This window comes from Lissotriton vulgaris, chromosome 2_1, assembly GCF_964263255.1.
Source record: "Lissotriton vulgaris chromosome 2_1, aLisVul1.2, whole genome shotgun sequence".
Lineage (NCBI taxonomy): Eukaryota > Metazoa > Chordata > Amphibia > Caudata > Salamandridae > Lissotriton > Lissotriton vulgaris.
This window is the reverse complement of record NC_141687.1, coordinates 516,059,998-516,084,493: the sequence shown is the minus strand read 5'-3', so window position 1 is coordinate 516,084,493 and position 24,496 is coordinate 516,059,998. Positions and strand designations below refer to the sequence as shown.

At 47.7% G+C, this 24,496-nt stretch overlaps 1 protein-coding gene across 1 annotated transcript in view; it reads right to left on the bottom strand.

Annotated features, from left to right (window-relative positions):
• The window catches only part of VPS8 (VPS8 subunit of CORVET complex), a 1,704,823-nt gene that overhangs the window by 376,734 nt on the left and 1,303,593 nt on the right, over nt 1–24,496 (bottom strand). Inside the window, exon 42 of the mRNA XM_086955430.1 lies at nt 18,750–18,919. Within this exon, the coding sequence (XP_086811556.1) occupies nt 18,750–18,919 (170 nt within the window). The remainder of the gene's footprint in view (nt 1–18,749; nt 18,920–24,496) is intronic.

The following is a 24,496-nucleotide window of genomic DNA, read 5'->3' as shown; positions in this document are numbered from 1 at the left end:
GAGCAGCGGATCTAAATATAAGGCAAAGAGTAGGGGTGATGCCGGGCAACCCTGCCTAGTTCCGCGTCTTATCCGTACCAGTTTAGTGAAGGTCTTATTTATTTTCACCCTTGCCGTCGGCTGCTCATATACTACCTGTATGGCGCTAATATACCCTTTGCCTGTGCCAAACCACTCCATAACATTCCACAGGAACTCCCAGGAGACCCTGTCGAATGCCTTCTCAGCATCGAGGAATATGGCCGCGACAGGGTCTCCTGCTACCTAAGCTGCATCCATTATAGTAATAAGCTGTCTAGTGTGCTGGGTAGTCCCTTTCCCGGGGATAAAGCCATGCTGTGTCTAACTAACTAGACCCCTCAATAACTCTACTCAGCCTTTGTGCTAATGCTTTGGAATATATTTTAGCGTCCGCGTTCAGGAGAGTAATAGGTCTGTATGACCCCGGATCTAATGGGGGTTTGTCTTTTTTCAAAATCACAATAATATTTGCTCCATCCCAGGACTGTGGTGCTAATCTATGTAACTGGGCCTGTCTAAAGGTCTCTAACATATCCTTCCCAAGCCTATCCCAAAACGTTTTTATAGAACTCAGCTGGTATTTGGTCTGGCCCTGTAGCCTTCCCCCCTGGTAGATTGGTCACTGCCATTTTAACCTCCTGCAATGATAAAGGTAGATCTAGTTTATCTCTTCCTACGCTGTCCAGTTTCTCATGTGGTATCCCTGCCAAGTAATCCCTACTCCTATATCATCCACATTATGGTCATACAGTTTCTCATAGAACTCTCTAAATACCTCCCGGACCTCTTCTGTTTTATTGACGATTTCCCCTGCACTATTTCTGATTTTTTTAAATTTCGCCTGCTGCCAGGTTTTGTCTAATTCTAATAGCCAGTAGGTGTCCTACCCTCTCGCTATACTCATAGCACTTTTCCTTCTTAGCAAGGTAATTCCCTGCTGCCTTCTCCATCAAAGCTTCCCCTGCCTCTGCTTTCTTCACTTCAATCTCCAATAAAAGCCCCTCTATGTCTATTGCATTTTGTTTTGCCACTGCTATATTCAGTTGCTCTTCTAATCTGTCCATTTCTTTTATCCAGCTATCCAACCTTGTTCTCTACCTCTTGCTCCTCTTTAGAGTATAACTCAGGGTTTCCCCCCATATCCCAAACTTAAATGTGTCCCAAACCGTGTTAGCTGGAGCAGAGCCTCTATATTAATTTCCCAGAACTGTACAATCCATTCATTCATCCTGTTAATATACCCTTCTTCTTTCAACAATCTTCTCTCGAATGACCAGATATAAGGATTGGGTCTCTCTCTATTCACCCTCGGCAGGGTCAGTACCAATATATTATGGTCCGAGATCAATCTAGGCAACCGTTCTATCTGGGTCCCGTTTAGTTTATCGTTAGACACTAGGACGTAATCTAGCCTAGCGGCCGTTCTGTGTGGTGCTGAGTAAAAAGTACTCCCTGACCCAAATGGATTGTATTTAGCCCATACATCAGACAGAGCATTATTCTGCATTAAATTATTCACTGCATTACATATTTTCCTTTTCCGCCCATCATATCTCCCCCCTCCTATTTTCCCCAGCCTGTACAGTCCATTAATATTAAAATCGCTGCAGAAAATTACCGGCTCTATCCAGAGTGCAAGTTCCTGATCTAGCCATTCAAACATTTCGGGGTTATCATCGTTTGGGCCATATACAGATACATTTGTTAAATTGCCAACATTGGTTTCCACCTCCACAATAATCCATCTCCCCTCAGGGTCCTCCTTTTTTCTTCTGAGTTTAATAACCCCTTTCTTCGCTAAGATAGCCACTCCTTTTGTTCTTGTATCCTGACTTGTATAGCTCGTAACCCATCTGTTCCAGTCTAAATTTTTCTTTTCCCATTATATGCGTCTCTTGTAGACAAATCACATCTAATGTTAGCAATCTAAACAGAGATGCCGCCTTCTGTCTTTTTCCCTCCATCATTTAACCCACATATATTCACTGTTGCCACCCTTAACGCCATATTTCGTTGTAAGTTTTTTCCCCCATGCACTTTGCCCACTTATTCCGTTCTGTTGCATATCTTAAAAGCCTCAACATCTCCTTCCAATGTGTCCTTTTGTGCTGTTTTTCCCACCTTACCAAGTCCTTCCCCTCCCCCCACCCCCTTCCACCCACAGGTACCCCTCCCCCCCTTACACAGGCAAATAGGTCAATCCTGACCTATGTGTGGCTGCTTGCATTGTAGTGTCGCCCTCCCAGTTGTCCGTAATAGTTAGTCCATAAACCGTAACCCATGATCCTTATACATTTCCACATGGCTACTCTTGTCCTACATCATTACGAATCTTCCTTACTTCCCCCTACGTTGCTCCGTTAGCTCTTCGAGGTACTCCCCTGCCTTTACCTCAGAGAAAAACATCCAACGACCCACTCTCAATCACTGTTGCACTAATTCTGTCCCTCCTTACCCCTCTATTATCTGCTGCAAATCTTGCGATAGGAGCCTACCTCCTCCGAGCATAGGCAAACAAGCTAGTAAACAACAGTCCTCACATACTACGAAAATGTTGCTTCTTAACTGTCGCTCACTCCCTAAGCATCATACAGAACTGGCACTATTGATTGAGGAATACAACCCAGATGCCCTTTTTTTAACAGAGACTTGGCTTCAGCTCCAAAATGATCCAACTGTAGTTTGGGCTATCCCCCAAGGCTATACCATTAAGCGTCTTGATCGCCAGTCTGGTAGGGGTGGAGGATTGGCTATTATTTACAAGGACATATACAGCTGTCGTGTTACTCCCTCGACTACGTCAACATGTGAAAGTTTATATTTTTCTTTATATTTTTCCCCCACTAGCACTTTCTCTGGAATTTTGGTCTATCGACCACCGGGCTCTCCCGGCGACTTCATTGCCGATATAACAGACTTGGTTGCTAATTCAGTGCTTTCCTCAACCAACTTCACTCTGTTAGGTGATCTAAATTTGCATTTAGACGATCCCCTTGATGTTGCTGCTAATAACCTTCGCCTAAATCTTCAGGCTATTGACCTGACCCAAAAGGGGTTTCAGGCGACACATAACAGGGGTCATCTCTTGGATCATGTTTTTAGCAATTTAGACAAGCTTTCGGTGGAAACGCCAGAGCTATTGCCTTGGTCGGACCATTTTTTAATCCCCCTCACATGGTCTATTACCACTCCTATTACCGCTCAAACCCACAACAGGCATTGGGGTAGGAAATGGAATGCTCTTCCGCTTCCTACATTGGAACAGGCCCTCTCTGACCAGCTGCCCCGAAAAACTAAGAATCCTGACCTAGCAGTTCTCAACTTTCACAATTGGATTTCCAGCACACTTGACTTAGTCCTCCCGAAGTGTTCTTTGCAAACAATAAAAAGACCTAAAGTTGCTCCATGGTACTCTCCTGCCCGTAGGATGTTGAAACAAGCCTGCCGGAAAGCAGAGAGAGCATGGAGGAAAGACCGCTCTCAACTTAAGAGTTCAGAGTATAGATCAGCAATAAGGCACTATAAGAGCAAGATAAAACTTGCCCAAGCTGAGTTTTATGAAATTAAAATTAATATGGCAGCCAACTCCCCTAGGGAAATTTTTAAAATTGCAAAATACTTGATATCCCCTCCGTCCGAGAGACTACCATCAGAGGGTGCACAGGCCCGCTGTGAGGATCTTGCCACTTTCTTCTCTCAGAAGATTCAGGCCATCTATTCCCAACTAGCGATAAATGGCGATGGCATATTCTCCCCTTCTACTTTAGACTCAGATTTGCATGTATCATGCTCTTTAGTCACTTTTCCACTCCTGGATTCCAATACCTTAGGTACTTTGGTCCAGAAGGTCACCTCAGGATCCCCAAATGACCCAGCCCGCCCCAGACATTAGTAAAAGCAATTGACGCTATTCGACCGTTTATGCTGGAGGTTCTCAATACCTCCATTACCTCCAACTCTGTCCCATCCACGTGGAAGTGTGCGTTGGTAAGGGCTTTGCTGAAAAAGCCGAACTTGGATTCTAACAATCTATCCAATTTCCGCCCTATCTCGCTGCTTCCGTGGATGAGTAAGTTGTTGGAAAGACATATCAACAAAACATTAGGGGACTATTTGGAGTCCAACAAACTTCTACAGGTCTCCCAAACAGGGTTTCGTCCTCAGCATGGCACTGAGACCGCCCTCCTGGCAGTCACGGAGGCAGCCAGAGCTATAATGGACCGAGGTGGAAAAACTGCTATTATACTTCTGGACCTCAGTGCCGCGTTCAACACTGTTAACCATGCCACACTATTACATCGTTTTAAGGGCATGGGGGTGTCGGGCGCGGCCCTGATGTGGCTGACCTCTTTTTTAGAGGAACGCTTTTTCCAGGTATTTGAAGGCGAGGTGGTATCATCAAAGCATCCGCTCAGCTGTGGGGTTCCACAGGGCTCCTCCCTGAGCCCCACATTATTTAATGTTTATATGCAGCCTCTAGAGAAGATAGTCCTCCCTTATGGTGTGCCGATTGTCACCTACGCAGACGACACCCAGCTTGTGGTCTCTTTGGACCACAAGGAGGGCTCGTCTAACACCTTGGGCCCGTGCTTAGAGGCTGTTGCTGGGTGGATGCAACTCTCCCACCTCAAACTCAACGGGGAGAAGACCGAGATTATGTTACTAGGTAACTCCTCTCCTACCTCCCTGATGTCAAACTGGCCTTCGTGTCTCGGCGCTCCCCCTCCCCCTAAAGACCAGATAAAGAGCTTAGGAATCTGGCTGGATAGAGCACTGGATTTCTCGGTCCAAGCTACTAAAACTGCCACTGTATGTGTGGGGCTAATGAAAATGTTCAGGAAAGTGCTCCCCTTACTTCCATTCCAGGCGAGAAGGGTCATGGTACAGGCCCTGATACTCTCTCGACTGGATTATGGAAATGTTTTATATCTAGGGGCCCCGGCAACAGTGAAAAAAAAACTCCAAGTCACTCGAAACTGTGCCGCACGCCTATTGTTTAACATCCCTCGCTGGCAGTCAGCGAGAACTGCCCTTAAAGAGCTTCATTGGCTCCCAGTGGATGCCAGAACAATGTTTAAGGCCATGTGCATTCTGCACAAATCTTTTCATCAAACCGGCCCGGCAGTGCTGTACCCCTTAGTGTTGCCTTATGCGCCGCCCAGAACCCTTCGTTCGGCTTCATTGCATTTGGCAACTAAGGCAAAAATTAAGAAAGCCCGTTGGGATGGCCGTTCGTTCACTCACTCAGCGGCGAAGGCATGGAACTCCTTGCCTTTATCCCTCAGACAAAATGACAACCTGATGTCATTTAGGAGAGATTTAAAAACCTACCTGTTTTCAAAAGCGTACTAATTTTACCCTGTAGCCGGACACGGTAATCAGTCAACAGCGCTGCGAGGCCTCCGGGTGGTTATGCGCTACATAAGTGGAATTTTTCATTTCATTTAATTTCATTTCATCCTCGTGCGGCCTCCGTTAATGATCTTAAGTTTCGCCGGGACCATCAAATATGCTTCTGCGCCTTGCTGCTGAAAAGGGGCAATTAATTGTCTAAGGCGCCAGCGCCTCTCTACAGTAACATGACTAAAGTCAGGCCTCGCAAAAAATGTAACCCCCTCAACTGTTCTCTTAGAGTCCGGCCTGGCTTTTTCCATCACCTCTTGCATCACCTCTTGCCAAAAAACACAAGCATCGCCCTGGCCAGAGTATCCTGGTTCCCTCCTTGCCTTCTTTTAATTGTCAGTGGAAACCTGTGGACCCTTTGTACCTCCTCTTCCCATTGCCACTTAGCCTCCGGGAAGGCGCCCCTTAGTAGCCTAATCACATAACCCCTTGCGTCCTGCCCTTCCACTCCTTCCTCGAGCCCCAAAAGCCTCACGTTATTCCGTCTCTGATGATTTCATTACAAGACCGGAGGCTACCATTATGCATACAACTTTTAATGCAGTTCCAAACAGCCGCATATGTCATAAAGCAAAGTTCCAACTTAGAATCAACAATAGCAAGTATCACTAGGCAATCAGCCTCTTTTAAATGCGGCTCCAAACAGATAAGTCATGTTTTTCTTATCCTCCTTACCATTACTAACTTTAATGATTGTTATCTGATTATGTACCTATTATAACCTATGTATTATTATTCCTTACATACTGCTTACACTTGCCTTGCCTTTAACAAGCGTAATGACTTCTGTCTATTTCACCCTTTAACCTGTTCCTTATCTTTCCCTAACCCCTGATTCGGGCACCCGTTCTCCAATTTACGGAGATCGGCTTCCTCATTGTGTACCCACCCCTCCCGCCTTTTACTTAAAATCGCCGCTGTACTATAAATTACAAATGCGCTTTACATTTACCGATTTCGGCTCACTCGCCTTCCCCGATTCCATTTAGGCTTGTGCGCCGCCTTCACGTGAAGCAATATTCACCTCTCCCCATTTTCGGCACTTTAGCCTCGCTACCGCCATGTCGCCAGCACCCGGGCGTTAAAGAAATGACCCTTGGCAACACACGCGCTGCGTGCGCTGGTTGCCAAGGTACTTTCCTCCACTGCCACCAATGTAAACACCGCAAGAGCCGAGCAACGGATGTTATCTCCGCTCGAGCCTTTCATAACAGTCCTCCTTCAACGCGCTGCCGTTTTCCTCGCATTATAACTCGTTTTAACAGTTCCCATATCCCCAGTATTATTATTTAAGGTTTATTTAGAGTTACCTTCATTAATATAAAAAAAAAAAAAAAGGAGCAGATTATAATTTAATAGAAAGCATTTTATATACATACACGAGTTCAGACCTTTAATATTATTCTACAATCATGTCTGACTCAGACTCTGATTCATTACATAATAATACTATTGAATCAAATTTTAATGATGATGCCATCAAAAAACTCATACATAAGGAAATGAGATCTTGCATGTTCTCTACCTTATCTCAAGTTATATCATCAAAAAGACCCTTTATCAACGATAATAATGATCTTTCAGATCCAGAAGAGGTTGATGATGTAACACAAGAAAGGGGTAAGAGGCATAAAAAAAGTAAAAATATAGATTATACCCCAGAGAGCACGGGAGGTCCTAGCACCTCAAATTTAACAGGAGGTCATCGCACCTCATTTGCCTCAGGTGTCCCTCGCGGCACAAATTGGAAAGGTGTCCTCAGCGGCACAAATTTAATGGGTGACCCTCGCGGCACAATAAATCAAAGTGCTCTAGACAATGATGATGATGGCTCAGTATTCCCCGATGAATATATTCTTGATCTTGACGAAGACGATCAAGATATTGAGTCTTTTCTCTCAAATGAAATTGATGCTCCTTCATCTTCCAGAGATAATATTTTGGATCCTTTGGGAGAGGAAATGTTCTCTCCCTTTAATATTAAACATCCTAGAAGCTCTGAGTGGACCCCACATGAGCATGTATCCAAATTCATAACCAAATGGATTAGGAACCCATTAGAGAGAGAGACTCGCAATCTCCTAAGGGCGGAGTGTAACAGACCTTCTATTGAAGGTAAAGTTTGTCAAACTCCGAACCTTGATCCAGAATTAATCACTTATCTTTTTAAACTAGGAAGAGACCCACGCAAAGGTCTAGAAAGATCACTTAAGATTTGCCAGGATAAAGTCCTTGACATCCTAGGTCCTCTGACAAAAATAATCGACGCAGCCGAGGAAAGTTACCTTAACGGTTGCCCCCTTGATACACACTCCATTCGCGGATGGAGTCAAAGGGCTCTAGTCCTCTTAGGAAATGCAAATGCTGGGCTTAATTGCGAGAGAAGAAGAGTGGTTCTTACCAAAATCAGCCCCAAACTAACGGACATGGCTGAAAAAGAAACCTCTATCAATCCAAAAGGTCTACTTTTTGGAGAAGATTTAATAAGAAGCCTGGGTAAATATGTATCGACCTTTACAGCCCTGGATAAAGCGCACCAAAATATGAAAAAAGTTTTCAATTACAACAGTAACCTTTTTGGAAGGGCCGGAAGAAGAGGGCAATCTTCCGGCCGCTTTAATCGACGCCCCTTCCCAAGAAACAGAGGAAATTTTGGTAGAGGTTACCAACCATCCAACCAACCACAGTTCTATCCACCCAGAGGAAGAGGTTTCCGCTCGAGAGGATTCCGAGCCAGAGGAGCGTCTACCGAATCCACCCCTCAAAGTGAGTACTCCTCCCCCTCCCCTTTCTTCCAACCTAAAAGTGGGCGGGAGACTGAAGTTCTTTTACAACAATTGGAAAAATATTACTCAAGACCCTTGGGTTCTAAACACCGTTCTTGGTTTCTCAATAGATTTCATCCAGATTCCCTTCCAGAACTCTCATCCAACACCGATTCCCCTCACACTAGATCAAGAAAAAATTATAGAAGAGGAAATTTCCTCAATGTTACAAAAAGGAGCAATTTCAGAAGTCCCTATGGAACTGATGAAATTCATAAGTACTTTATTCCTTGTGGAGAAGAAAGACAAGGGTTGGAGACCAGTAATAAATCTCAGGGAACTCAACAAATTCCTGGTCTATCGACATTTCAAGATGGAGGGCATCCATCTTCTAAGAGACCTCTTACTAGAAGGCGACTGGTTGGTCAAATTGGACCTGAAGGACGCCTACTTCACAATTCCCATGGCAATGGATCACCAACCCTATCTTCAGTTTCTTTGGAAAAACCATCTCTTTCAATTTCTGGCTCTACCTTTCGGCCTCTCCTCTGCCCCTTGGTGTTTCACCAAGCTACTCAGAACAGTTGTTTCATGTCTAAGAGAAAAAGGGATTCGTCTCATCATTTATTTAGACGATATCCTGATTCTTTCTCAAGATTATACTCAGATCATCAAAGATCTCAAGACAGTTATGGACCTCTTAGAAAATCTGGGTTTTATCATAAACAGAGAAAAATCTATTCTGGTTCCCTCAAAAAAGATGGAGTTCCTGGGCTTCACAGTAGACACAACAAAATGTCTTCTCCTTCTCCCTCCCAAGAAGATCACCAAAATCAGAAAGGAGATAAAACACGTATTGAAACAAGAAAATCTCTCCTTGAGAGAACTAGCCAGACTTTTGGGTCTTCTATCTTCTTCCATCCAGGCCATTTTTCCGGGACCATTGAATTATCGAGCTCTTCAGAGAATAAAAGCAAGGGCTCTCAGGTCGGGCCTTTGGTACGGAGACCGTATTTCCTTAAACCAAGAAGCGATCTTAGAACTAACTTGGTGGTTAGACAATCTAGATGCATGGAATGGAAGAGCGATCTTTGGTTCAGCACCAGATTTTATTCTAGAATCGGATGCCAGCCTTCATGGCTGGGGTGCTTGTCTTCAGGACCAGAATACGGGAGGAATTTGGTCGCAGGAAGAATCTCTGCACCATATCAATTATCTAGAATTAACCGCAGGCCTTTATGCTCTAATGAGCTTCAAACATTTTCTCCAAGGAAGATCGGTTATACTAAAAATGGACAACATGTCTGCTGTAGCGTACATAAACCGCTTAGGAGGGACCAAGTCAGAAGACCTCTCCAATCTAGCCAAAAAGCTCTGGTTCTTCTGCCTAGAACACAAAATCTCTCTCAGAGCAGAATACCTTCCCGGGAAATCCAATCTTTGCGCAGATTGGAATTCAAGATTTATTCTGGATTACAGCGATTGGAAACTCAACACTTCTGTTTTCAATTCACTCAATCATTTCTGGGGTCCTTTCCAAATAGACCTATTTGCAAGCAGGTTAACGACCCAATTGGATTCTTATTTCAGCTGGATGCCCGATCCTGGTGCTCTAGCAGCAAATGCTTTCCTCCAATCTTGGAAAGGGATCAATGCTTATGCCTTCCCTCCTTTTGCAATGATCCAGAGACTTCTTCAGAAACTGGGACAAGAACAATCCTCAATTGTCCTAATAACTCCCTTCTGGCAATCCCAAGCGTGGTTCCCAACAGTTCTGGAACTAACTTACGATTTTCCCTTCCTTATTCCTCCTCTGACAGATCTTCTCACAGACGTAGACGGTCATATTCACCCCCTTATACAGACAGGGAATTTGAACCTTCTTGCCTGGAAGGTGTCAGGAGATCTAACGATCTCGCAAGACTTTCGTCAACAGCTTCAACTCTCCTTGGAGAGTCATGGGCCCCTGGGACTCATTACAGATACAACAACATTTGGAAAGTCTGGTCACGTTGGTGCTTGGAAAGGGACCTGGATCCCGTGGAGGCACCTATTGTTGATATAGTCAATTTTCTCGGAGAACAATTCGATAGAGGATTAAGTTACAGATCTCTCAATTGTTTTAGATCTGCTATTTCTGCCGGACACTCTCTAATTAACAATAAAACGGTAGGTAAAAATCCTATTATTTGCAGAATTCTTAAAAGTATTAGACTTAGAAGACCTCCTCGACCTAGATATCAATCTCTGTGGGATGTCAATTTAATTCTCCAGCTTTTCTGTAGTTGGCCTATTAATTCTCTCCTTAATAGGAAGAATCTTTCAATTAAACTAGCTACCCTTCTTTGTTTAATTTCATGCAGGAGAGTCTCTGATGTGAAAGCTCTTGATATTTCTTACAGATCTTATGATATGTTTGGAGTTAAATTTCAAATACATAGAAGAACTAAGACTATGTCTGATTCTATTTTTTATCCTCGCTTTGATAGTTGTACTAAACTCTGTGTTGTTCAATGTATGAAAGAATATGACATTAGAATGAATTCTCTTCGCCCTTTGAACGTTTCTCAACTACTCATTTCTTTTGTTAAACCCCATAGAGGAATGTCTTCCTCCTCTATTGCTAGATGGGTTAAGACAGTCATGAAGCTTGCTGGAATTGATCTGAATATTTTTAAACCACATTCCATTAGAGGCGCAATGGCCAGTAAGTCTTTCTGGTCAGGTGGTAAGTTAGATGATATTCTTAAAGCAGCTGATTGGTCTAATTCTAGGACATTTGCTCATCATTATTGCAAACCTGTATCTCATATGTCTGATGTTGTGTTACATGGCTACCAACATGCATAATGGTAGCCTCCGGTCTTGTAATGAAATTGCGATTCTCCTATTACCATGACCAGAGAATCTGGATTTCATTAAAGACACGGAGGCTAACATTATCCCTCCCACCCTTCCCTGGGTGGTTGATTTAATGATTTAATATGCTTTTTTCTTTACAAGAAAAGTTTTGTTACATGCTTATGTACTTTCTTAAATTTTAGGATTTATTAACATCCTTTCTTTTCTTTTCAGATAATCTTTCTGGTTGAATCTTCCATCTTTCGGACCATCTTTTGGATCTCTCATGGATGGATGATGTTTTGATTATATTCTTTCTTCTTCTTCAACCTTGATGTTACTCTGGAGTTTATTGGACCTTCCTTTCTTTTGTCACCACATTTAAAAGAGGCTGATTGCCTAGTGATACTTGCTATTGTTGATTCTAAGTTGGAACTTTGCTTTATGACATATGCGGCTGTTTGGAACTGCATTAAAAGTTGTATGCATAATGTTAGCCTCCGTGTCTTTAATGAAATCCAGATTCTCTGGTCATGGTAATAGGAGAATCGCAATTCTCAAAGTCCTCCACTTTCCGAGGGAGTAGTATTCCAATTCGTATGACACCTTACTCAACATGTTTTGATAATGCTATACCAAAGTTAGCAATAACCGCAAGGATTATAATGCACTTAAGAGTATATGGTATAGCGTTATCATGGAAACAGCTAAAGGACTTGGTTCCGAAAGCTGCAGGCAGGCTCAGCTCATGCTAGAGCACCATCTCACATAATTCCAAGCACTCTGCCTTCAGGATTGATAAGGCCTGCCATAGGAGTGACTGATAGGAGGCTATGTGTCCATTTTAGGGTTAGATATAGGGATACTATATCTAAAGCAAAGGGTGATTACACCACCTTGCCCCAGCTGATTGATCAGCCAGTTGTGTCAGATTTGGATGGCCAGCCAGGGGTGGCATAACACATGCTGCAGCCCATGGTAGGCCATGTGTGCACCTATGCCCTGGGTACCTAAGGTACACTGTACAGGGGCTGATAAGGTGACTCAGTATCCAATTAGATATGTACCTAGAGTACATGGAATCCATTTTACAGAGAGAGCAGTGGGCCTGGGGTCCTGAATAGCAGGGCCCCGGGTCAACTAAGTCGAAAAACCAGCAAAACACCAGGCAAACAGTTGGGGGCAACCATAGTCAGATATCTACCTTCCTACAGAGATATTCACCTAGGCATTTTGACTACTCTTTTTTTCCTCGACCACGTCGAGACCTCGTTCCCGCCCCCTCTCGAAGACTTATGGAAATTCTTTAAATTATAATGGTACACTGAATATGTAGCCCTCTGGTGGTTTAAACTTAGCTGTAGTTGAAGGTTTATTTTGTATGGTTTTTCTTTTTAAGTGGCATATTTTATCAGCGAAGAAATGATTGAGGGTATATTGCAGAGATGCACATGTAGACAATAACGACATGTAACTTAACAACCAACTGCAAAGAATAGATGATCAACGATTCTCCACTGAATCAGGGGTAATAGCAAGGGAATATTATAAAGATGCTTGTATCCAGCAGAAATAACTATTTTTCATCCAACTAATTTTGCATGCGATACTGAGCTTAAAACTAACCTTTACCTTGCAGAAAGCACCTGAAAGACTATACCAGTTGTAATCCAAATAGTATGTAATGATTGTGTTCTTGCTATAATTCATAATTGTAATAATTGTATGTTAACCATATATACAAATGCCAATAAAAAGATATTTATTAAAAAAAAATGTGGAGGAGGCTTTGAAGTCTCTGGCATTGATATGCTGAATTTACTAGCTATGTTGCTGGAGGAGGGGTGATCAACTTCAGCCGAACAGGCATTGTTCCTGGCCTCTGAGAGCATGGGTTCTCATCTGCAGGGAGTTGGAAACCCGTCTGTGGTGGCAAGATGGGTGATACCAGTCAGCCAACACACTAAGCTATTAGTAGGTTTACAGGGGGCAAGTCTAGGGGGCGCTTTGGTGCATGTCTTCATAAATCCGCTAATGGCATCAATATGGATTTATTAAGACATGATGTTTATGATGTTTGATACCAAACATCAGTATTTTCAGTGAAGTCATTACGTAGCTGGGTAACTTGTAATTACCAGTGCCCAGTACATACCTTTAAAATGGCTTCCTGATCATGATCCAGGAACAAAGCGCATCCTAGGCAGAGGTACCATGCCTCCTCCCCCCGAATAGGCTGGGTCCATGAAGGGAAAGCTTCAAAGGCCTTCCGCCCTTGGGAGCTGTCTCTGCCTTTTGCTGCCCCCAAGCAACTGTCTCCCACCGGTTCTGCCCTGTCCTCGTTTGGCGGAAGGCGTGGGTTCCCCCGCGGGACGTGCGGCCTCGCCTGTCGCCTCCCTACCTGCCGTTTCCTGGCATGGGGTGACTAGGCCCAAATGACAGCCTACGCTGCAGCTCCTGAGACGTCCGCGGATCCCTTGACTCGCGCGGGGCGCTTTCCGCGGAGTCGCCGGCGGCTCCGGAGCTGAAGGGTTCGGCTTCAGGTTGTAGGAGGGTGGTGTCCTCGAAGTGCAGTCCTTCGGGGCAGCCCACTTCGGCACATGGCGTCCCTGCCTCATCGCTAATTCCTGCTGGGCTCCCTGTGGCATCGCAGGAGGTCGCCGGGACGTAGGGCTTGTCCCCGAGTTCCCCTCGGCTCTCTGAGTGGGCGGCTGTCTCGCCAGAGGCCGAGCCGGCGCTGTTTTGGCGTCGAAGGCTTTCCTCCTTGCCCCTGGCAGGGCTGCGGGTGGAGGCCGGGGCGCTTTCCTGAGTCCCTTTCGGTCCTCTATGCGGGCAGCTGCCCGTGTAAGGTCGAGCCGGCACCTTTTCGGCGCTGTACCTTAGCCGAACCGGCTCTGACCCTGCCCCATTCTCCTAGGGAGCACCTGGTGGTGGAGGTTGACTCGGCATCGCCAATGTCCACTCCGGGACCGATCGACATTGAGCCGACGCCTGTGGCGGACTCCACGGTGCCGTGCCGGCGTCGGGTCCTTAATTCGTCTCCCGAGGTTCCTTCCTCTCTGGAGACAGGCTGCCGCATCGTTGCTTTTTCACCGGCGTCTTCCAGAGAGGGCTCCTCTCCGACACTGCAGCCTCAATCCTCGGACCCTCTTTTCCGCAGCTCGCAGTTGGTTCCTCTGCCGGCTTCCCCGCCTGCCCTGGGGGTCCCTCATGTTCCCCACTCGTCCGTGGATCCCCCACCATTCAGGGGCTTTACGCTTCCTCCTCTAGCTGGACTTGGGGACGGACGGCTCAGTTTGAAGCCATCGCCCATGGAGGAATTGCTTTCACCCCGCGGCGCCCTACGGAGGCCAGTGTTGCCTTGGTTCGGGAAATCTCCACGGCCGCTGGCATTTTATGAATGGGTGACGCCTTCACCCCATTCCCTAAGGATAATCTCTTGGTAGTTCTCCACCCAGCCTCTGGTGGACGGGAGCTGTTCCTTCCTTTCGAAGTGTCGCTCCACAACTCTCTTCTGGGGGCTTGGGGGCGTCCTGCCATGGGTGATGCCGTGCCTCAGCCGCTCCAGCATCGCACCGTCCTGCTACGCACGACCCAGTCTGTCTGTCCTTCCATCATTCTACTCAGGACTCTCTTCTGCGGACTGCCTTTCCGCCCTTGCCTGTGGTGTTGTTTTCTCTGTCCCGGGAGGCCCGGTGGTTGGATTTCTGGGGGCGTAACATCTTGGCTTCATCCAGTGCTGCTTTGCGGGGCTCAACACTCTATTTGCCAGGGCAATCTCCAGCCTGTGGGATTCTGTGGAGTCCCTTCTTTCTCATGTCTCCCATGAGGGTGCCCGCGCTGATCTATGACACCATATGTTGGATGGTTGAGAGTTGGCTGGTCGTTATTTACCGAAGGTAAGTAACTTTTACATCTGATAGAGACTACTAGCCGCAGATTCCTTAACGTAGAATAGATACCCTAGCCATTACCAGAGGGGAGGAGGGCCTGCGAGTGAACCTCTCCAACGAGGAAGAAACAAAAGGCCCCTGCAGGGGATGTGTCATGGGGACAAGAAGAGCGGCCAAGCCCCAGCCAAGCAGAAGTAAGCAACGACGAGGTTAGGGGGAGGCCAGGACACCCCCAGTCATCTACGGTCCCAGGAACCTCCACCAGAATCCCTGGAGAGACAGACAACAGTGGAGGAGTACAGAGGAAGAAAGAGTTATGCCAAAATCTAAGGAGAAGAGGTAGAAATGGGGCAAGGCCTTCCACAGGAGAACACCCAAGTAAAGGGGACAGCTGAACCGGCCCTAGCCTCGAGTCAGTGGGCAAGGCAGGAACAGTTCCACAGTCAAGAGAGGCAGGCAAGAAAAACAGATGCAGTCGGGCAAGGCTCCAGCTGAACAAAAGGCAAGGGCACACGCCAAGGCCCCGGAGTATGGACCAAAAGAGCAGGCGTGCACAGCCGGCAGCTGGCTGTACCATGAATCCGAGCACCCAAACCAAGCCGAGCTCAAGACGAAGGCAAAGGTCAGGGAAATCCAGAACAACCCCTAAAGGGAGGCCGTTCCAGACAAAACCAACCCACGAAAAGAAGTGGGACCAGCCAGAAGAGAGGAGGAGAATTACGTAGGATGGACAAGGCTGTCCACAACATATGAAAAAAAGCAGGGAATACAATCCCTCCCTGGAACACCAGACAGAGGACCAGGCCGAAAAGCAGGACAAAAAAGGGCGGAAACACCACAGCACAACGCCGCAGACTGCATTGCAAAGCTGGTCCAGTGATGCAGCGGGTAGATACGATTCAAGCCACAGATTCCTTCACGACCCGCCCTTCCTCCCCGTTCTGTGAGGACCTTCAGCTTGGTTTCTGCACTCGCCTCTCTTCGGGTGGCTTGTCTCCTGCGGGTTGCCTCTTCACTTCCTCCCTGACGGGATGCTTCGTTTTGTTTGATTGTACACCCCTTCCTTGCTAGTACAAGGTCAGTTGGTTAATGTGTACTTCTGCATCCCTACACCCAGGTTTTTCCGGTGTGGGGGGGCCTACTTTTATTCTTCTTTAAGTGCTTGGGGTTTCTGCCTCCTCTGCAGTGTTCTGAGTTGGGGTCTTTTGGCTATACCTTAGCCTTTAGCTCCTTCCAGGGGATACAGCCTTCTTTGATGGTGCTGTCTTGGGGTAATTTGCCGTCACTAATCTGTTCCGGACTTGTTGCCCTTTACTGTTGTGGATTGTGATTGCAGACTCTCTTCGTCTGCTAGGATGTTCCTCCCTTGTTTTTCTGGCTCCAGGGAGGATGTTGCCTTAGCTTGCAAGGTTGCTCCTCAGAGCGGTGCTCTGCTCTTTCCCTGCTATGGCTTTCAGTACCTTAGTGCCTAGCATTTTTCCAAATGGTGCTGTTCCTCTCCTTTCGTTTCTTCCCTTTTCTATTTTCACTGCTTTTTCGCACAATGTTCCCATACTCTCCACAGTTTTATTGTGATGGCTCCGCATTGTGGCGCGGAAAAGTTCTCCGAAGAAAACTGACGTCAGCGCGCCGGGTTGGGGCTTATGTGACCTCGCTGATGTCACGCCCGCGGACGACATCAGGACGGAGTCACGCGGTACCGCCCTTGGCTCGCAGAGAAGCTGTGGCAAAGAAATTTTTCCGGATCCGGTCTCACGCCTGGGGTTAATTCTACATTAAGGAATCTGCGGCTAGAATCGTCTCCACCAGATACATCGTTACCGAAGGTAAGTAACATTTAGGGGCTACCCTGACCTTGCCTTCCCAAATTCGAGGAAGAAAGACGAGGGACTGAAGAGCCGTGCTGATCCAGGAAGAAGAGTACAACTACTGATTTGACCCCAGGCCCACCAGCCTGTGCGCCTCCAACCTGCCTACAGTGAAAAACCCAGCGTGTCCAGCAGCCCCCAGAGCCCGGAAGACCTGCCCTGCACTCACCTTACAGACTCTGTCTCCGGCAAGCACCGGATTTGCTCAAACAAGACCTCCAGACCAAAATCCGAACCCGGTGACTACTCGATTCTACACCACCACTCTGCACCCGATGCCCACAGCCCGAGTTCAAGTGTCCCAACACCACAAGATCTCCGCAGCGATCCTGACCGGAGATCTGGTGATCCCCACCCACCCTCAAGCCTCATGACGTCTCCTGAAGCCTCAACCTGAAGGGTCCCCCCCGAAGCGAACCGGAGCTGGTAAGAAAACCTGAAGCCAGAACACACCCCTGCATCCGACGCCCCATAGATTTGGGTGGCTAAACCAACGGTGTCCAAGCATTCCCCAAGAATCCAAAACACATGTACATTAGTGGTCACCTTCAGGAAGGCTCCCTGCAGCATTTTTGCCAAACCAAAGGTCTCCATTAAAATCACAGGGCCCCGAAAATCTCCTTGGCACCCTGCACCCGGAAGCCCAAGTGCCGCCGCTGGTGGTGCAACGCCTGTGCTGATAATTGTCCCCTGCTATGCTGACCTTTACCCCAGGAGAAGGCTTCCACACCTGAGTGGCCTGCTTGTAGGCAGTCCCTAACCAAAGTCCCCCTTAGCCTTATAGGCTAACATTGAACCCCTACACTCTGCAGCCGGCCCCCCTAGTGCCGCTAGTGGTGCAACTCGTGTATCAAGACCTTGGGGAACCTTGGTCCTAACGCCCAAAGCACCCACTTGTAAGCCGCTTACTTACCCGTGAAACGCGATAACATTTTTACTCCATAGGAACCCATGTTATAAGATTCTGGGCCTAAAATGTTTAAGTGCTAAACTGTTGTTTTGTATGGGAAAAACAGTAACTAACTCAAACCAACAGAAGTCTTACTTACCATGTATTGTGAGATACTTATGTGTGGTATAAAGGAATATCAACCCAATACTCAAAGTAATCTAAAAGTAACTGAAACGATTTCTAAAAGTAATTATTCTGTAATGTAAACTGCTTTTTGGATCAATTCCAACCTGTAACTATTGCAAACTCAACCACAACTGCCTTTCAGAATATATTTTACGTATGTGTGCCAAGTCCTGCTTGGTTCTAAAAATAAAACATAAGTATATATTTTTTATACTTAGCCAATTGGTATGGGTTCTGCCTCTGAGTGTGCCCCATCAGTCTTGATTGAGTAACTACAATAAACGCTTAACAAACCCTCTACATAAACCTAACTATTTCCCCATAATATCACAAAGAGAGCTGTTGGTACTTTCCTAATTTAGCACACTATACCCTACTTTGGTATAATTTATACAGAGCCAGCTTCCTACACCCTTCCCTTCACCTACTTCCATGTTGTCCAATCCCTTACTCCCCTCTTCTTGTCATTACCACTTTCTTGTTCCCATCTCATAGTCTTCACAATTATTACTCCATATTCTAACTCTTCTAATTTATCTCTCCTTTTGTCTCTCTTATCTAGTTATCCTATACCTTCATCCTTCCTTCGCCACCATCTTCTCACCGTCCTGCTATTCTTCTCCTCACTTTTCATCATGTTTGTTTCTAGCCTATTTTAAGACCTTTTGTTGTGGTTACTATATAACCTATGCATGCCTCTTGGTGCCCAAGCAATATATAATACAGTTAAATGGGTAAATAAAAAATAAATTACGTTGTTGATAAGTCGTTAAAACCATTCCGTAACTCCTTCAACATCCTCTAATCATAAAAAGGCAGTTATTACATCACTATTAAATGTAATAAGTGTAAACGAATGTATAAGCTACAACAGAATTACCTAAAGACAATGATTTCATCAGCCGCCTCTTGTCTTCTTTTGTATTGTTGCAAACAGATACTACAATAGTCATGTTTTGGGTTCAGACCTCTAGTAACTGAAGCACGTAAATTACAGAGGGACCAGTGCAAATCTTGATTTAAGAGGTTGGTTGTTGTTTCTAGAAGAGTCTAAACATAAAAAGAAAACAAACCACACTTATTATTGTGTGCAAGGGTGAGCATTCTTTAATAATTAACAAAAAAATGTTCTCAAGGCATGTGAATAGTATAGTAGCTAATCGATATATATGTAAGAAACATTAGTAGTGATATATTCCTTACCTTAGAATTACCCACAGGCGTCAGACTGGATCCGGAAAGTTTTCATCAGCAGTACCCCTGTGCGTCGGTAGGTGGCGTTGTGCAGCTCTGTGTCCGTCGTTCGAGTTGTGGTCACCGAGATGAAGTCATGGTCGCTACTTAGATGCCGCCCACGCGCGCGGACGTCAGTTCTGTACACGACTTTCTGCGCTAGTAACGAAGAGCCATGCAAGAAACTAACGACTGGTGCATTGAAAATAGGGCCCTGAAAGGGATTACCTTAACCCTAGAAATCAGTTCGCAGAACGGAGAGGATGGGTGGGGCGGTAAGGAATCTATCACTACAAATGTTTCTTACAGATATATTGTTACCAAAGGTAAGTAACTTGTTCATCTGAAAGAAAAACAAAGTGATAGATTCCTTACCTTAGAATAGATACCTCAGCAATACCAACCCCGGTGGTGGGTCTCCGGACCAAGATCACACCAGAAAGTCACGTGGAACAGAACAGCCAAAGAAGCCGTCTCTTCAGACTTGGCTGTCCAGGCAGTAGTGCTTAGTAAAAGTATGCAACGAGGCCCACATAGCTGCCTGACAGATGTCTTGCAGTGGGACAAAACGTCAAAATGCAGTAGTGGCTGCAGTAGCTCTGGTGGAATGAGCAAGCAGCGTTGTCCAGAGGTTCCTTTTTAGCCAAAGAGTAACAGGCTTTGATACACAAGACAACCCAGCTGGAGATAGTACTCTTGTGTACCGCCCGACCTTTCTTGGTGCCAACGTAGCCAACAAAGAGTAGGTCAACCACCCGGAAATGTTGTCTGCAGTTGAGATAAAATGAGGGCGCACGCTTTGGGTCCAGACGGTGGAGCCTCTCTTCCTCCCAAGAAGGATGCGGAGGTGGAAAGTAGGTGGGCAAGGTAATAGTCTGCCGAATGTAAAAGGCTGTAACAACTTTAGGCAAAAGGAAGGATGGGGCCTGAGCACAACCTTTTCTGGATGGACTGAAAGGAAAGGAGGCTTACAAGAAAGAGCCTGGAGCTCACTCACTCGCCGCGGTGATGGCCACCAGGAAGGCAGTCTTCAAGGTCAAGAGATGAAGAGGACAGTTGTGAAGGGGTTCAAAGGGAGCGCACATAAAGTATGTAAGAACCAGGTTCAAGTCCCATTGAGGCATCACAAAAGGAATAGGAGGAAAAAGGTGTGTAATGCCTTTGAGAAATCTATTTACAACAGGGGACTTGAAAAGAGAGGGCTGATCAGGGAGCCTGAGGAAGGCCAAAATAGCAGAAAGATAGCCCTTGATAGTGCCCAGAGCAGAGCCCTGCTGGGTCAAAGAAAGAAAGAACAGTAGTACTTCAGAAAGAGGGGCAGAATGGGGATACACAGCCTTTGCTGTGCACCATGACACAAATGTGTCTCACCTACAGGCGTATACCACTTTAGTGGAGGGACACCTGGCTGCCAGAATGACATCACAAACTTCAGGAGGCAAGTCGAAAGGAATCAACTGCAGCGGCTCAATCCCCACGCAAAGAGGTGGAGGCTGGATAGGTTCGGGTGGGTGACCGTCCCCTGCTGCTGCAACAGTAGATCCTCCCGAAGAGGCAGTCTGATTGGAGGATCGATGCTCATACTGAGTAGCTCGGGATATCATACTCTTCATAGGGAGGCCGCAGACCCCAAACCCCGAACACCCAACCCCCAGAGCCCACCGCCAAAACTAAAACCCTAGGAAGCCCCACATACCCACCCCCACACCAACCCCCCCAATCATGTCAAGATACCACCCATTCCAACCCCAGGGACCCACAACTAGGATGGGAAAAAGCTGTGTCTGTGATGGCCATTATCCCATGGGGGCATGTCAACGCCCAGCATACGCCCCTGTCAGAGAGACAGGGTGGCCAAGCAGTTAATGACAGCAAACACCAGGAATGAACATCAAGGCGTAAGGAACACCACAACAATGGTGAAGAAATGAACAGGGATGACCTAGGAGGCAATGTGAACCCAAAGTCTCAATGTAAATTACGAGCCTGAGTAACAAACAGTGCAAATAGCATACCTTCAACGCTTCAGAACAGGTCAGTCATTGTCACTAATATTATCATCAGAAGCTGCTTGGGAGTTGACAGGTTAAGAGCGGTGTGACCAGTCAAATTTTTTAGCAAACGCCAACGCCTCTCTTGGATCCTGAAAGTTAAGAGTCTTGGAGCCTTGTTTAATGCGCATTTTAGCCGGGTATGCCAGTGAGTAGGAGATCTCGTGCTTCTGAAGGAGCCGTTTTGCCAGTAAGAACTCAAGAAGTGCCGCCTGAACTGCGATGGTGTAGTCAGAGGAAAACGAAAGGGAGTTACCCTGGTGGTAAATTCCCCCTTTTACTCTGGCTGCATAAAGGATGGCATCATGGTCCCTAAAGTACAAAATCTTGGCTATGATGGGGCGGGCCGGAAGGCCAGGACGAGGGCTGAGGGAACGGTGGACCCGCTCAAAAATGAAAACAGATGAAAGAACATCGCCAAAGAGCTCAGGGTCAAATTGGTCCACATAGTCCTCCATGCGAGAGATGTTGGTAGATTCGGGCACTCCTGTGATGCGAAGGTTGCTCCTACGGGAGCGTGCCTCCAAATCTTCGTTCGTATTCCAGATGACATCTAGTATCTTGTCCATCTGCAGCATTTTCTGGCGGTCTAGGGTGGCAGCGTCCTACGCGTCAGACACCCTGGTCTCAACATGAAGAAGTCGGGCATCGAGGGAGTAAACCCGAGCCTTCACCGTGTCCAGGCAGGCCGACAGTTGTCCAGCTGAGCCACTATCCTGGTGACAGTGGACTTGACGTCCAGCATGATGGCCTTCAGATAGTCCTCACAAGACTGTGCTATTTCAGACGGAACCAGAGGGTCACCCCGTCCGTGCCAGCTCCCTCCTGGAGAGTCTGGCGGCGCTGATCGAAGGTGATTTTGGACTGCTTAGGGTCGGTTCTCCCCATGGCAGGAGGATACCTGCAAGAAGAACAGCCAGGCAGCAGAAGAAAGGCCGCAGGTACGGAGAGAGTACCGATGTACCCAAAGGGCGGCAGACCGGTAAAGGAAAAGGCGGAGGCTCAGGCCCAGCCGGTGGTTTTGACGACGTTTGGAGGCAGAGTACAGGTAGGCCAGTTGTAGGAGAGGTGTGAAGACCACAGGCGACAAGTCCAACACCAGTTGGGCACAGCGGATGGCCTGCTGACCCACCTATTTGGGGGAGAAGCGGCTAAGTCCGGCTTGTAGAGGGTGGGCCAAAACGGTGTGGCAGCAGACTATGTGGGCAGTGAGCAGGGCCACCAGAGAAGCAGAAGGAGCAGCAGTGCCAGCCCAGCCGCAAGTGTTGTCAGGAGGGTGCAGGCTAAAGGGGACATCAGTACAGTGAGAACAGGAGGCGCTGCACAGGGCCCGGGCGACTAGGCCCACAAAAAGAATGCCAACCAGGTGAACCGGGCTCTGGTCCGTTTGGAATGCAGGGTCAGCACCATGCTGGCATCACCAACCCCGGGCAGCAGCGGCAGCAAGATCCAGCAGGGGGTAGCTACGTAATGCAGCATGATGAATCGCTATTCGGCTGGGATCGGGCTATGGGGGCCAGGTGTTGCAGAAGAGGCACTTTGACCGGCTTGGCCCCAGGAGGAGGGGCCGGTGGAGTTTGCTGGTGGTGCGACGGCCGATGACGAATCAGCGAGCGGGTGCCCAGCGCTCAGATCACCACAAGGGAAGAAGCCCGTCCTGGGGATCAGGTGCCGCTGAAGAGACAGGGCCGATGCGTAAGTGGGGCCGACCCACCAGCCGCTACAGAATACCTCTGACATCCAGGGGCGGCAGCGGGAGGAGGGCAGCGTTTAGTCAAGTAGAGCGGGCACCCGCGTTGCCGTGCCTGATGGGGAAAGCCTGAGCGGCGGGCACCTATGGATGGAGAATGGCGCCCGCATGTGAGCAGGCCAGGCCGGGCGGTACGACTAGCGCGCCCCCAATCCTGCCATAGTGCGCCCCCATGGCAGTGGCACTTACCGGCTCCGATGGACGAGGAGAGGAGGCACGGCGTAGGGCAGGGTGCCAGTCCACAAACAGGTGCAAGTAGTCGGCTCTGAGAAAGCCGGGATGGACGTGCCCGCCGCGGAGGCCAGGCCCAGGGCACACGCATCAGTGGATATTGTCCCTGCAACATCCCAGGAATGCAGGTGTGAGCTCAAACCTTGCCCCAGGGTCAGGTGAGTGGCGATGGCGCGGTTACGAGTGGCGGTAAATAAGATGTCTGCAGGATGATAACATTTTTGGCTTGGTCGGCAGAGCCCACTCAAGGAGTGGCCATTTGCAGCTGGCTAAGCCACGCCCCCGGGGATCAAAGCCTTTGCTGTGCACCATGCCACAAATTTGTTTCATCTGCAGGTGTCTACCATCTTAGTAGAGGGTCGCCTGGCTGCCAAGATTACATAACACACTTCGGGAGGCAAATCAAATGACGGCAACTGCGGCCGTGCAAGCTCCACGAAAGGAGGTGGAGGCTGGACAGGTTCGGGTGGAGGACAGTCCCCTGCTGCTGCGACAGAAGATCCTCCCAAAGAGACAGTCGGATCGGAGGATGGATGGCCATGTTGAGCCGCTCAGGATACCAGACTCTTCGTGCCCAATCCGGAGCCACAAGAATGACTTAGGCCCAGCCGCGCTTGATCCTCTTCAGCACTCTAGGCAGAAGTGGTATAGGCAGAAAGGTGTATAGAAGACCGCAATACCACTTGCAACGAAAAATGTCGAATAGCGAGAGCCACCTAGGAAATTCCAATGTTCAGAACTGCTGACATTGCACGTTCTCTTCGGTGGCGAATAGATCTAACCAAGGCTCTCCCCACTGCAGAAAGAGACCTTGCACAAACTCAGAGTGAAGACGCCGTTCGTGATCCATCATGCACCTGCGGCTGAGTTTGTCTGCCCTGGTGTTCAGGGAAACTGCCAGGTGTTGAACCACCAGGGATATGCCCTGATGTTTCAGCCTTGTCCAGAGGCACAGAGCCTCCTGACATAGGGTCCACGACCCCACCTGCCCTGTTTGTTGCAGTACCGCATGACTGTGGTGTTGTCCGTGAACACCTGCACTACCCTTCCCCGGACAGAGGGAAGGAATGCTTTGAGTGCAAGACGAATCACCCAAAGTTCCAGAAGGTTGATGTGGATCTCTGACTCCGCCGAAGACCAGAGGCCTCTGATCTCCACCTCCCCCATGTGGCCGCCCCATCCCAGAAGGGATGCATCTGTCACCACTGTGTGTTCTAGTTGGGAAAGGGAGAGAGATCTGCCGTTGACCAAATCCTGGTTTGTGAGCCACTACTGCAATTGTCGTGCAGTGCGCTCCAAGATCTGGACGCAATCTGATAGTTTCCCCTGATGCTGCACCCACTGGAACTTCAGGTCCCACTG